Here is a 15,792-nt window from a genome sequence, read left to right on the forward strand (position 1 = left end):
TGAGACTCTGTCTCAAAAAATAAATAAATAAAGTAATAAAATTACTTTTAAAAGGAAAGGAATGACAAAAACAAAATTCAATGCGGCAAAGTTTCCTCTGGAGAAGATCAGGAAAAAGCGTACAGATATCTCAGGGGTATTGATAATGTTCTACATCTTAAATTGAATAAAGCAGTCATGAGTGTTTATTTTGTTGTTATGCTTCATAGCATATATGTGTGTATGTATACATATATATATATAATCTCACATGTATTCATTTGCATATCATAAAATTTTATAATAGCTTTTTAAAGAATGGCTAAGTAATAAATATGCCAAAACTAAAATGGCCACTGTGATCAATACACTTTGACATCCAGAGGGCCTCCGTCCAGGTTGACAGCAGTCTGCACTCATTGGGTATGGGAGTCTTTCAGCCAGTTACAAATCAACCTAATGATGCTGTTGACTAGTCTACATTTCTCAGCCACACACAAGGATATCAGGTTTCCTTGCTAAGTGCTCACAAACCATCTGTTTAATATTTCCTCCTAGACTTTGCCAGGGATCGATGTCAAGCACTTTTAGAAAGGTATTTTATCCATATGTGTTCTCAGGAAACACCAAATGTTAACAACCCAAACATAGAAGATAAGGATTCATTACTCCCTAAACGATTCCACAAAGAAAGAGGGTGGGAGGAGCCTCTTCTATGCTTCAGTGCAATTGTCAGACTATAGATATTGATTTTTCCCCATTCAGTGTCTTAGAAAATAGACCAGAAAACACAACTGTTCATTGAGTTCGTCTTTGATAACTACATTAAAGTCATTTCCCTGTGGCATTAAGACTAAATTAGAAGCACAGTTGTATTTATTTCCTACATATTTTAAACACAGAGAGATGTTTGTTTATTTCATTAACAGAAGCCATGGTCTCAGAAAAATTGCAACCCTTCCCTTTTTAAAAATCGAGTTAAGTAATTTTTGAGTGTAGCAGAAAATCTAAAGTTATTTGAAAATTAGGATTTAAAAAATTTTTCTTACCAACTTTATTGAGGAATCATTTACATACCATAAGATGCATCCATTGAAAGTATACAATTCAATGAGTTTTGACCGTTGTATATGCCCACAAATCATCACCACAATCAAAATACATAACATTTCCATTATCCCCAAAAGATTCCTCTTTCCCCTTTACATTCCATCCCTCCCTCCATCCCCAGATAAGACCACCGATCTGCTTTTTGTCTGTACATTAGTTTACATTTTGTATAAGTGGAATCATACAGTATATACTTCTTCGTGTCTGGGTTTTTTCATTGAGATTTTGAGATTCATCCATGTTGTTTACATCAGTAGTGAGTTTCTTTTTATTGCTGAGTAGTAGGATATTGCATGAATATGTCACTTTTTTTTTAACCATTCACCTGTTAATGGGCATTTCAGTTATTTCCAGTTTTTTACTATTGTGAAGAAAGCTGCTGTGAGTATCTATACACAAATCATTGTGTGGACATATGTTTTCATTTTTCTTTGATTTTACTGTGTTTATGGTTCATCTTTTCCCATCCATTTACTTTCAATCCATTTATGTCTTCATACTTAAAGTCTGTCTCTTACAGACAGCATATAATTGGGTCTTGCTTTTTATCCCTTCTGATGATCTCTGGCTTTTATTTGGAATGTATAGTCCATTAACATTTACCATAAGTATTGATGTAGTTGGATTAAGGTCTACCATTTTATATTTTGTCTGTCCTCTCTGTTTTTTGTTCACCTTTTTCCCTGCTTTCCTGCTTTCTTTTGACAGTCACTGCTTCTGCCCCTTAGAAACCCACAAACCCAAGGAAAAGAGATCCCAAAAAGGCTACTTACCCAGCCAAAATAATTGCTCTAGAAACTTTTTCTTTCCTAATTTATCTGTTTACTAAAGGCTGAAATATTACATTTGAAATTAGGTTGGTACCTATCTCAGAGCTAGGTGGTCCACTATGGTCTGAATGTTGTGTCCTCCCAAAATTCATATTTGAAAGAAAGTACAATAAGTATAACAAGACAGTATTAGGAGGTGGGGGCCATTAGGTGGTGATTAGGTCATGAGAGAGGCCAGAGTCCCCATGAATGGGATTAGTGCCCTTATAAAAGAGTCTCAAGGGAGCTTGTTTGCCCCCTCTGCCATGTGAGGACACAGTGAGAAGGTGCCATCTGTGGGCCCAGGAAGTGGACCCTCACCAGGCATTGAATCTGCCAGTGCCTTGATCTTGGACTTCCCCCCCTCCAAAACTGTGAGAAGTAAATTTCTGTTGTTTATAAGACACTCAGTTTACGGTATTTTGTTATAGCAGCCCAAACAGACTAAGAGAGGGCCCGCAGTTCCCTAGTTTGTCAGTAATGATGTAAATCATCCATTATGAACCATTAGTATTTCATACTTTAGTTAGCAGTCAAGTCTTTTTTCAACCCACCTGAAACTGTACTAGCTTGATGGGGGCAGATGGGTGGACAACCTCTAACAATAGAACTCCCTGGGTAGCTGACCAGGGCTGGGAAAGAGATATGTCCACTCCAATCAGAGGGATCTCTGCTTAAGCTCTGCTCGTGGAACTCCTAGATTCCTTCCCCCCTTTCCTCACTGCCCACCAGCACCACACAACAGGAAAGCATGTATGATAGGGCCGGGCTGGAACATGTGGGCACCCCATACAAGCCGACAGTACACCTTCAAACAAACATTTTTTAAATGCTAATTCAATGATTGTTTATGAGCCAAGAGCTGAAAAGAAAAAGGGAAAGGAGCACTGTCTCGGCTCTGTCCCCCGCAATCTTGCACACTTCCCGAGCAAAACTAAAGCCTTGCAATAATGAAACCTACCCTTCTTCAAAGCAAGCGTAGTGACCACCTGTTATTATACAAGTGTGCTCATCTGGGGGTCTCATCCTTCACCCCAGCAACTTATTAGCTGGTCTTCACTTCCTCTTTTATTCTGCTCTAGCCTTCTTGCTGTTTCTCCAGCACACCAAGCTCATTCTCACCTTAGGACCTTTGAACTTTCTCATCCCTTTATAAGGAACAATCTTCCCACAAATGTGTTCATGACTCACTTCATTTCATTCAAGTCTCTGCTCAACCATCACCTTCTTAGAAAATACTTCCCTGGCCAGTCAAGCTAAAAATTTAGATACACACACACACACACACACACCCTTCCTTCTTTATTTTTCTTCATGGTATCTATCATTGTCTGCAATTTATTCTGTTTTGTTTGTTTATTGTCTGTTCTCCCACTAGAATGTAAGCCACAAAAGCAGTTAATTTGTCTTTTTTCTTGATGACACCAGCCAATGCCTAGCTCATAAAAGGTACTAAATTAATAATTGCTTGAATGACAAATTAAATGAGTGAAAGAATGAATAAGTGAATGAGTGAATTACAACAGTTCCCTCCCTTAGAAGAGTTCTGGGATATAAATTTTGTCTATCTCATTACAGTTCTAGTAATGTTTTAACCCTCTTGCAGATAGGGACCCAGCAGAACAGTCACCACTGGGGCCATTCCTGCACTCACCTCTCTGCACTGAGTCCACAACGGCCATCACCACCACCACTCCTGCCACCTCTTTTCAAGGGTCTTCGCCTTTTCCCCAGGGGCCAAGCATCACCTCCACAAATGGCGCAAATGAGCTCAGAAAGACAAGCTGGACTTCCCCAACGTTGTGAGCTATAGGATATTATCCACATGTGTTGATTTAAGGACAGTGATTGGATGACTCTGCATAGTCCTTCCTGAATAAGCTTTATCTGCTTTGATTACTTATCCTAGTTGTTAACATCCTGTAGCTATCCTGTATTCAGAGAGTAGACAGCTGATTGTAAACTGACCCAGGCAGGCTAAAATACTGTGACTCCATAGTCTCTGTAGTGGCTCTTGACCTTTTGGAGGTCATAAAGCTCTTTAGAGAATCTAATAAAAGCTAGGGGCCTATCCCCTTTCTCCACCACACCAAATACATACATGCACATATGTATGAAATTGTATATAATTTCAGGGGGTTCCCAGAACCCCTGAAGCCCATCTATGACACCCAAAGACAGGCCACATGAATGCCATTTGGTGAGGAACATGTCCGGTCTAGAGGCCAGGGCTCTTGGGGACTGGGGAGGATGTGCAGAACTGGGCAGGAGAGCCTTTTCCTGGGCCTCTACTTTAGACATTATATGTCAAGAGAGAAATACGGCCCTTGTATATGCACATATGTGTTTTAAAGTCTACCATTCTAATTTTTTTTATTTTTTTAAATTTTTTTTGGGGGGGGGCGGACAGAGTCCCGCTCTGTTGTCCAGGCTAGAGTGCCATGGCATCAGCCTAGCTCACCGCAACCTCAAACTCCTGGGCTCAAGCGATCCTCCTGCCTCAGCCTCCTGAGTAGCTGGGACTACAGGCATGCACCACCATGCCGGCCAATTTTTTCTATATATATGTTTTTTAATTGTCCAGCTACTTTCTTTCTATTTTTAGTAGAGACAGGGTCTCACTCTTGCTCAGGCTGGTCTCGAACTCCTGACCTTGAGCGATCCTCCCGCCTCGGCCTCCCAGAGTGCTAGGATTACAGGCGTGAGCCACCGCTCCCAGCCAAAGTCTACCATTTTAAACACACTTCCATTTTAAGGTTCCTTCTGAGATGGTCTGCTTTAGGCATTACCTGACTTTCAATCGTTTAACTTTCTTAGTTTTTCCCATTATTGTGTACCTTCCAGAAAAGCTCAGAGCTCAGTAAAAGATGTCACTGCTTGTGGCCACAGGGGGGCAGGATAAGTCCAAAAACAATGTGAACGCAGGCTGCAGCTTGTGGGCTGCAGAGAACCAGGCCTTCCTCACTCATCTTAACCACCCAGACCCAGAGCCATAGCTTCGCTCCTGTATTTCATGCTGTCGGCGTGACTCATTCTCCCGGCGCACAGTGCCCTGCTCTCCAGCCAGTGCAGGAGCTGCTCTTCACCATCTAAGAACTGAGAAGTTCCCCAGATCCCCAGGTTTAGCACATTTAGTTGCATTTGTGAGGAACAGTATGTACCAAGTGTTGGTGTTCTTATGTATGGTAGTGGTGAGCAGAAAGCAGTGACCAAGGGAAGTGACTGGGGGGAAAAGTTTTTAAAAGGAAAGTACATTATTATCCTATAAGAGCTAATCATTTTGTTAATGAGAGAGAAGAAAGAAAATGACAGTTGTTGGACCGGCTGCATGCCATTCATAGATAATCATCTCACTTTTTAGTGCCTCACTATAACTAAGAAATAAGTTGTACTATCCCACTTTGGCCAAAATCACATAGTTAACAACTTTCAAGCCAGGAGTTAAACCCTTGTCTTTCCATTAAATCCCATCACCTTTCATAAACTCACAAAAAGAAAAAAAATCCTTCAGAAGAAACAACTTAGCACATGTGATTAATATTGCCCTATGAACCCCACAGATACCCAGGGGGTGAAAATTAAAGCCAGATAAGGGAGGATATAATTAAGCATAACTTCCTGGACACAGTCCTGAGTTGAATTCTGGGGAGATGCAGGCCATGGATTGACAGAGTAATAAAAGCACTAAGGAAGGAAGGAAGTCATGTGGCAGGGAGACTAACTTAGCTGAAGCAGAAGAGTTACAGGAAAAAGTAATGAGAGCTGAGGAGGAGGGAGCAATTGTTCAACTCAACAGGCATTTGCTAAGCTTCCCCTCTATGTAGGACACTAAGAGGGAGGATTCAAGTAAAAAGAAACAATTCCTATCCTTGAAGAGTTTACATTTAAATGGGACCGGTAACAAGGAAAGGAAGGGTAGGATACTTGTGGAATATTGAGTAGTACCAATTGGTATAGGATGAGTGAGTGACAGCAGGAAGGCAGTATGTGCTCTTTAGCAAAGGAGGAATCTGATGAAACTGTGTTTCAAAAGGAGTAACTATTATTCCTTCTTATGTACCACTCCCAGTTAGCTGAAGCAGAAGAGTCACAGGAAAAAGTAATGAGGGCAGAGGAGGAGGGAGCAATTGTTCAACTCAACAGGCATTTGCCAACCTTCAGCTCTATGTAGGGCACTAATAGGGAGGATATTATAATATAACTGGGAGTGGTACATAACAAGTATTGGAGGGGAAGAAATGAGTTTGCTAGGATAGCTAAGAGGCTACTGCCATAATCCAGGCACGAGGAAATGAATGCTTGGACCAGTGACAGAGAAAATGGAAAAGAAATTCTCTCTCTGAAGTGTTCTGGTTTACATATTAGTCTCTGGTTTGATAATGTGAGTTCGTCCCGAGAGGGTGCTCCCTCCCTTCTGAGACTGCAAAACCGAAGGCTCAAGCTCCAAGCACAACACCTCTATGCAGGTTACGTGAGAACGTTTTCAAAGGAAACGGCTCTGCTCTGTGGCTGTCCAAGAACGTGTATGTTAAGAAGTTAAAAAAGAACGTCAGAATGTTGATGGGGTGTCAGCAGGGAAGACTGGCTGCCTGACTGGCTGCCAGAAGGCCCTAACGGCATGGCATTTTCCTTCATACAGGGGCAGTCCTTCAAACCTGGTTCTTTAGCTTTGCAGGATCAGAAAGCTGATTTTGTCAACACGTTCTCAGAGATACACTTACCTTCCAGAGCTCAAGAATGAAGGATAAGCCAGAACCATAACCACCATAATCACCACGAGCGGAGACTTGACAAACATATCCCTGCCAGTGGGACACATCAGAAGTCAGCATGCCTTCTCTGAGCCATGCGGGGACGAGTATTGCTGGCGTGTGCCCATGTTGCTCCCCTTCTCTGTGCTTCATTTCTGGCTAGCCCTCTGCCCTTCCAATAGATATGACAACAGCATCATAAGGCTACAGCCAAATCTTGCAGTGGTCAATAAGCCATTCTCACTTCTTAAGGTAACTGTTTTTCACTGAACTCACCACTCTGTGTTGATTTTATGGTTTAATTGTCTGAGGAAACCCCTATTTTTCTTATTTCCAGATTCTTTTTCTTTTTTAGGAGACAGGGTCTTACTCTGTTGCCCAGGCTGTATTGCATTGGCTCCTTCATAGTTCACTGCAGCCTCAAACTCCTGGGTTCGAGCAAACCTCCGACCTTAGCCTCCCAAATAGCTGGGACTATAGGCACATGCCTCCACACTTGGCTAACTTTTCTTTTCTTTTTTACTGTGTTGCCTGGGCTAGAGTGCCGTGGCGTCATTCTAGCTCACAGCAACCTCAAACTCCTGGGCTCAAGCGATCCTCCTGCCTCAGCCTCCCGAGTAGCTGGGATTACAGGCATGCGCCACCATACTCGGCTAATTTTTTGTATATATATATTTTTTAGTTGTCCAATTAATTTCTTTCTAATTTTAGTAGAGACGGGGTCTCGCTCTTGCGCAGGCTGGTTTCGAACTCCTGAGCTCAAACAATCCGCCCGCCTCGGCCTCCCAGAGAGCTAGGATTACAGGCGTGAGCCACTGCGCCTGGCCTTTTCTTTTTTTTTTTTAAGACAGGGTCTCACTATGTTGCCCAGGCTGGTCTCAAACTCCTGGCCTCAAGAAATCCTGCTGCCTCGGCCTCCTAAAGCACTGGGATTACAGATGTGAGCCACCATGCTCAGCCTTATTTCCAGATTCTTAATGGGAGATAACTTTGCATTATGCCCTCACATTGTCCATGGTAGGAGTTTCTAATCTTCTACCCTTTGCCTAGAGAGAAAAAAAGAAAGACTTATTTCTCTTCTCCAAAATTCTGTCATTTGAACTGTGAGCAATTTTATCCTCTCCACTTTCTGAGTTCCCTTGCTCAATTCTTTAGTTCTCTAACAGCCCCCTTATGCTTTAAGAACTGTTTTACCTCACTGAAGAGAAGCTTCTCAGTCATTTCCATACTTGTACTCAAGTCAAAGTCTAGGTTTCAGGCTCAGAAAAATTAAATTGCTCCTCGTTTTGCCTGTGACAAAATAAGATTCACATTAGCTGGGCACAGTAGCTCCCGCCTGTGATCCCAGGTACCGGGAGGCTGAGGCAGAATGATTGCTTGAGCCTAGAAGTTGGTGGCTGCAGTGAGCTATGATCATGCCACTGTGGTCCAACCTGGGCAACTGGGCAACAGAGCAAGACCCTATCTCTAAAAAGGAAAAAAGATTCACTGGCAGTTACTTCATATATATCACGGTAGCACTCTAAAACGTAATGTGGCAGATGAGAGTTTGAGGGGGAGTGGTCAAGATTAATGTTGTTTTATAAACTTCTGAAAGGCACAGAGTGTCATATATATCTGATGGAATGAATGAAATAACTAGTTAACTAATGAATCCTCATAACTATTCATGATTCTGGCCATAGAGGAATGCATTAGGTGCCTCTTTTCAGCTACAGGATAAGTTGCTAAATATGACATGAAGTCATCCAAATCTCACCACACCTCCCCTGTGTTGGAACCAATGCATTGGACTGAAGCCCCTTTGTTCCCTGTGGAAAGTCTGCCACCTCTGCAGACTTGCCCTCAGGAATGTCGTTCTAGAAATAATCCAGCCTTCTCCCTGGAGTCCATGAGTCATACACAGAAGTTAATTCATTGGAGCAACTGGTTTTTCTTAGGCTCTTTGTAAAAGTATTTCAGAGAGTCCCTCATGATGAAGCAAAGAAAGTCGGGTTCCTCTCCAGTTTCTTTCCAGCTCTTGCCTCATTTCCTCTGTGCTTCCTCCACCACTTTATAATTGAACTTCCCTGCAGACACAGATCCCAGCTGAGCTAGTGTTGCCTGAAGCTGGAAGTACACCAGCAAAGCCTTGTTACCCCATTCCTTTGGATTTGGAATTAAATCACACTCCACCCAGAACATCTCCATCCTCTTTGCTTACTGACCACACTTGTGAGATCCACTGTGCCAATGACTAATGCTTCAGGCTTGCTTCTGTATCATAAGGTGGAGCCCAGGAATACATCTTTCTTTTAGTTTTTTTAATTCACTTTTTATAACAGAAGTAATAATTGAGCACATTTTCACTGTAAGACAACATGAAATTGAAGCCCCCTTGTTAACTAAGTATTCAATTTGCACTGCCATACAATTTTTGGGTTGTTTTTGTAGTCTCAAATGTTTGAATAAAATTCAAACAGTATGGAAGTATGAATAGTAAAAAGGGAACATATCTCAGAACCTTGCACCATTTCCACCTCTTATCCACTGTTAACAGTTGGATGGTAGCCTTCCAGACCTTTGTAAAATGCATTTACAAACATATGTATGTAGTTAGGCACATAGTTTTATTTTTATATAAATGGGATCATATTATTTCTGTTCTACAACTTCCTTTATTCACTTACCATCTTTTAGTTTTCCATGTCAGTATATTTAGCTTTACTTTGTTAACGGCTGCATAATACCCCATAGTTTGAGTTTGCGATAATGTAAATACTTCCTTACTGGTGGGCATTTGAATTGCTTCCTGTTTGGGATTTTGATTATTTGTTATTACAACAAATGCTGTACTAGACATCTTTACATATATCTCTTTGTGTACTGTCCAAGAATGTCTCTTGGGCTAGATATCTAGAGGTACAACTGATGGGTCAAATGATAGGTGCATTTAATATTTTATATTTTTCAAAACTCACAATTAAAGAATTAGACAGGCCAGGTGTGATGGCTCACACCTGTAATCCCAGCAGTTTGGGAGGCCAGGGTGGGAGGATCACTTAAGCCCAGGAGTTCGAGACCAACCTGAGCAACACGGCGAGCCCCATCTCTACAAAAAAATAATAATAATAAAAATTAGCCAGGTGGGTGGCATGCACCTGTATTCCTAGCTACTTGGGAGGCTGAGGTAGAAGGACTGCTTGAGCCCAGGAGTTTGAGGTTACAGTGAACTGTGATGATGCCACTCACTGCAGCCTGGAAAACAGAGTGAGACCCTGTCTCAAAAAAAAAAAGAGAATTAGACAATTTAACCATTATTTCCCTTTCTTCTGCAGAGAGTTCTATCCTGGGAACTGACATTGACCTTCAGACTATAGACAACGATACTGTCAGCATGGAGATTTTCTTCAAAGCCTGGCTGCATAACAGTGGAACAGACCAAGAACATATCCATCTTCTTCTTCCTTCACGGTGTTTCAGCAACATTTCCAGAACAGGAGATAATCCAAGTATACAACCCCCAAAAGATATATGATATAGGCTATGATTGTCCTTGTCTGGGATTAGGACTCTAGATTGGTGAGTCGTAAGAATCCAGAGTAGTTGAGGTTTAGGAATTGGATGAGGCTGTGCAGTATAAGCGTGAGGAGCATGAGGAGTAAGAAGAAAAGTTCTAAAACATGACCAGTTAGAAAGCTGAGCCTAATTAAGCCCAGCCACCCAGGGCCAGTTAGTTTAGCGGTAAAGTCTTAGACACCTCCGTGATAGGGCATCAGCTACACTACATAAGAACACAACGAACCATATATTTTTCTCAATATTCTCAGTGTTAATGTGGTAAATATTCTTGGCATTATAATTAGAGGTGTGCCAGTACCTCAGCAATATCAACAGAGCCTATGGTGAGAGGAAGCGAACCAAGATTAAACAGAGATCTTCTCACTAGGGAGGCAGCAAATTGAGGAAAATTAAAGCAACTGCAGAGACAGGCCATGTTCACGAAGTACTTCAGGCAATTATTGAAACCAAGAGATCAATCTAGTGTTCTGGGCATGCCAACTTGCATATTGTTCTGCCTGACAGTGATACTTCATTCCAGGTCCCACTAGGTGGTAGGCATAAGGCCATTTCTATTCTCTCCCCTTTGAAGGTTGGCTCAGGATGCAGAGTAGCAGGGCCTGCAGATGGGCCCATCAGTCTAATCAGCCACACTGAGCTTGGGAAAGCTGACTCCTTAGGGCCCAGCTCCAAAGGGCAAGGACAAAAGTGTGTCTTCACCTTTAGGGGTGGGATTTTGTAGCCACCTTTCTCACTGAACAAAATATTGGTAGTAGCTAAAGAGATCACTGAGGGTTGAAGGCTGGATTGGACGTGGTGCTTACCAAAGCCCCTCTCCCACACAGCCCACTGCCTCCTCTCAGGGCTCTCTATTGGCCACTGGCAGTATATTTCCCTTTTCTTCAGCTGTAATAGAACTCTTTATGACCATTTTTTCTTCAGAACAAGGAAGAGCCCTTTGGAGTGTCACTAGATAGGATTACGGTTTCCCAAGACCCTTTCTTTCTGGGGAATAACCATCAGGTCTCTTCTCCTCCCCATTTCAACCCAGGGCCCAGGATGCCTTTGACAACTTAACTTGGTTTTAAGCTGTCTTTCCTTTGTGTATAAAATCTTCTTCCCCGCACCTTCTTTCCACCCGCCTTGTCCAAGGCTGATAATACCCATTTCTCCCTGTTCCATCCTTTGGAATTCGCCTATCTATATTCCCTATTTAAGGTTGCTGGCAACTTTATACAGAAGCTACTTTATAGCTAACATTATTGAACCCTCTCTCTGTGCCAAACTGTGAGTTAACTCTTTTCCTTGCCTTATCCCATTTTATCTGCACACAACACCATGAGGTAGATACCGTTACCATATGTTGTTGAATCTAAGATTCTATTAGTTGTAAGGTATACCACTGTCTTATGTACACTTATGTCCCAAGAAAGAAAACCCTGCCAGTTAAACATGACACAGCTCTTTCTTGTCACTTACAGGTATTATTTTATCCTCATTGAGAAAGCTCTTTTAGGTTAGAGTACTAAGTAAGGGCTAAGAGTATCTGGCCAATGGCAATTTTAAGACACATACAGAGATGTTAGTATGTGAAAAAAAATGTGTCTTAGAGTCAATTAAACACAATATTATCCCCGTTTTACAGATGAGAAAACTAAGATTTAGAGAAATTAAACACTTTCCTAGGACTTCACAGAAAATTAATAGCAGAACCAGGATTTGAAGCCAGGCAACTCCAGGCTCCCTTTTAACCCTTAGGATCAGAAATCTACATTTTGTACATTTGACCACTCTCATCACAGACTATGTTCACCAAACCCAGGCCTATCTGCCTCCAGACCCTGGGTCTTTATCTACTATACTAACCAGCCTCGTTCTGGGCAATTCTGAATAAAGGGGCTAGAGACTGACTTTTCTCATTAGGAGGGCTGGGCCCCTCAAAGGCCGGGAACTCCTGCAACCAGACTGTCTTGCACTGTTGCATGGCATTTGCCCATGGTGCTAATCAGAATTTCTCTGGCTTCCCTTCCCTCTTCCCAAGGCTTTCAGCACCAGGGTCAGAGCCAGAATGTTTATCTCCATCTGTAATCATTTTTTGGAAATCTGCAGGTCTTCAGAGCGCATGGTAGAATTTAGATCCAGACTCCAGTCAGCTGTTCTGCTGGGAAAGTCTTCACTGGAATCCAGATACTCAGGCACAATTACAGTGAGGTCTGGGGAAATTAGGCTTCCTCTAGGGAGGATGTGACCCACCTGAGATTTTAAGCAGCCTCAATAAAGATTATACTATAGATATCTATTATTCTTAAAACTGATACATTGCCACACATATGGATTTCTGGACCTGTGGCTCACTATAAAAAATGCAACAAAACAAAACAAAAGCCCTGAGCTCTCCTCTCCTCCTATAGACTGTTTTGAGCAGTGCGCCTCAGATGTTCGCTTTGAGTCCTCCTTACAAAGTTCTCCACCCCACACTACCTGCTTTTGGGGCTGCCTAGGGTCCTTCACCCCATCTCTAGGTGCTTCCCTTAGAAGGGCCTTCCTCTGAAAGAAAGAATGCACAATCAGCTACAGATTAGTGTCTTCTTGTTTGGTTTGGGGTCTGGCACCTCTGCACCTGGGCTCTGAATGGTGAGAAGCACGCCTGGTTCTAGATTCAAGCCCTGCCAAAACAACTTTCCCAGCTTTGGAACATTCTGCTGAGGCTACAGTTTGGGCAGATCTCAGACCTGACTACAGTAAGAATCACATGAGGAACTTTTTAAAAATATCAGTATCTGGGCTCCACCCTCAGAGATCCTGGTTTAATTGCTCTGGGGTAGGGCCCAGACATCAGTACTTTTCAGAAGTTCCCCAAGTGATTCTTACTGCCACCAGCATTGAGAACCTCAGCCAGATGAACACAGCTAGTCATAAAGCCTAGGGACCATAAATGGAGAAGTCAGGCACAGATGAAATGAGGGGAAGCTGGAGTCCCAGGCAAAGTCCCTCCTACTGACTTCCTGGGCCCTGGGACATGCGAGGCCAGCCAAGAGCAATCTCACCAAGAATTAATGTCTTAGTCTTAAACACTGGGCCCAGGAGGGCCAGCTGGATCTGGCCCATCTATTCTGCCACTCTGGTTTTTTTTCTGTTATTTCTACTTTAGTTTTTACCTCATGTTGCAGTTAGGACAGTCATTTCACAAATCATTAACATCAACTATCCTTCTCACAAGTACTCAACATTCCTATATTCACAAGTTTGTTATCAGTATGCAAGCCAGATATACATTTTATTGAAAAACTTTGTAATAACAAGGCTTCAAGCCTAGTGCAACAGAACACTGTCCACTGTGGCATGTGAAGGTACCTACTGGAGCAGGAGCTTAATGTAGCAGAGTATAATTCCTAGATGAATGGCCTTACCTAGTCTGAGCTCTCCTCAGAACTGTCATCTGATGCTGCAGTGATGCTCCAAGCCCCAGAAGGTCATTTACTCAGTTTCTTTGAGAAATAAAAGAATAAACTATTTCAGGAACTTATTTCCCCCACCCCATGTCCCTAGAAGAACCCACAGAGAAACAGCAACAGTCACCTGACTGCCTGACTTCTGCTTTCCTGCTCTTCTTCATATGACCTGCAGTCTTGCCAAAGCTTTGCCACAGAGAAGCAGAGGCAAGATTTCCTTCTGTGATTGCCAAAGGGCACCTGCATATTTTGGCATTAGCTGCCTTCTCAACAGAGGATGCATGTTCCTCTGACTGGATCACAAACCAGATCTCTCACTATGAGACAACTGCTCAGCCAGCCCAAAAGTAAAACAAGTACAAACCACATCAGACCCAGAAAATAAGTTAACTGTTGCATAGAGTGACAGAGATACTATAGGTTCCAGACCCGCTTTACCTTCCCAAACCAATCAAGCTTTCCTCTTTCCAGTCCCCTGCCTCCTCCCATCCCTTGCCTGCCTGATAGAGGTGGAATGGGTGGCAGATGTTGTCTCATAAAGGCATAGCCTGAGGTAACTTGTGACCCATAATCCTTCCTCCAATGCTGCTTTTTATTGTAGTGTGCCTGAAATGTGATCTCCAAGAGCGACTGCTCAGCCCCTCCCTGCTCCCTGGCACAGCTGACAGCACCTTGAGAACGGATGACCCCAAAGGAGACTTCAGCACACTCTACCAGATGGCTTCCCAGTCATCAGCCTCTCGTCACAAGCTCCAAGTGATCAAGTATGGTCCAAGGGAACCTCCCCAATCCATGCAAATGCTATTCTTACTGGTTCCATGGCTAGAAAGTCCGGAGATAGATAGTATCTCTAAGTGTCAGGGAAGCAACGATCAGTTCCAAAGTAGCAGTTACAGGTATGGTATGAGAGTCAAGCTACTCAGCACATGAAGGCCAAATGAGCAGGTGATAGAAGAAGTGCTGTAGTAGAACACTCTGAGGTCTGGATGAGAATTGGAAATCTAGAAAGTCTCTGAACACAGAGAAAGATGAGATCGGTACAAAGGTGTTTATCCATTCACTAAATGTTTATTAAGTACCTACTATGTTTAAGCATCAGGACAGAGATCCAACCTTTAAGGAATAAATGATACATAAGATCTACTGCAGCCCCCTCCTATTTCTCTAAGTACTATTAATAGAACTCTTTCTTCCAGGGGAACCAATTCTAGAGTAGAATTAGCAACGATGGCAGAGGCCACTTAGCTTCCTAGTTCCTACCACAGTGCCTATGCACAGGTTCCTGAGCTTTGACAGTCTTTTGTGTGCTAGATACTATGCTAGACAGTAGCTATACAAAGGTGAATAATTCACAGACCCTAATCTGAAAGCTTTCATAGTAGTGTGGACTTAAGCTGAATTTAAGTGGATCTGGGTAGAGGTTCTAGATATCACCGAGGAGTCTTTCACTGCCATTGTCTCTTCCCAGGGCTCTAAAATCTAGCGGGGTCTGCGAGTCATTGACATATGGACTCCCATTCATCCTCAGACCCACAAGCTGTTGGAAGCTGGACTGGGATGAGCTAGAGACAAATCAGCAGCATTTCCATGCTTTGTGTCACAGCCTGCTGGTGAGTACCCAAATCCCCAGGTGAGAAAGAGGAATAGTGTTAAAGCACCAACCATAGAAAAGCAGCTAACTAATCCTGCCCTAATCCTAAAGCTGCCTTAACCCTCAAGAGGACAGAATGAAAACCGGAAACACTCTTAAATTTGGAGTAAATCTGACTTGCTTTTGTGTGTTTCATGCTATAGAGAATAAATTACCAAATTCAGTTATATAACATAAAACTTGAAAATCCCTGATTTTGTAAGCTTAACATTTAAATGACAACAGAGAATTTTCCATAAGTAACCATATTTTAAAACCCACTTCCTTCCTAACACTATACTGGATATTATGGTTCATTTAAATGAAGAGCACCAGCCAGATGCGGTGGCTCATACCTGTAATCCTTGCACTTTGGGAGGCTGAGGCAGGAGGATTGCTTGACGTCAGGAGTTTGAGAACAGCCTGAGCAAGAGCAAGATCCCATCTCTACTAAAAACAGAAAAAACTAGCCAGACGTGGTAATGCACGCCTGTAGTCCCAGCTACTCCAAAGGCTGAGGA

General features: G+C 42.6%; 1 protein-coding gene across 1 annotated transcript in view; it reads left to right on the top strand.

The window, feature by feature from the left end:
- M1AP (meiosis 1 associated protein) overlaps positions 1-15,430 on the top strand; it is a 54,631-nt gene extending 39,201 nt beyond the window's left edge. Inside the window, exons 4-6 of the mRNA XM_012658175.1 lie at positions 9,967-10,140; positions 14,243-14,405; positions 15,110-15,430. Of these exons, the coding sequence (XP_012513629.1) occupies positions 9,967-10,140; positions 14,243-14,405; positions 15,110-15,275 (503 nt within the window). The 3' untranslated portion in view covers positions 15,276-15,430. The remainder of the gene's footprint in view (positions 1-9,966; positions 10,141-14,242; positions 14,406-15,109) is intronic.
- Positions 15,431-15,792: the final 362 nt, after the last annotated feature.

The sequence above is a fragment of the Propithecus coquereli genome, unplaced genomic scaffold, assembly GCF_000956105.1.
Source record: "Propithecus coquereli isolate 6110/MARCELLA unplaced genomic scaffold, Pcoq_1.0 Scaffold578, whole genome shotgun sequence".
NCBI classification, from domain to species: domain Eukaryota; kingdom Metazoa; phylum Chordata; class Mammalia; order Primates; family Indriidae; genus Propithecus; species Propithecus coquereli.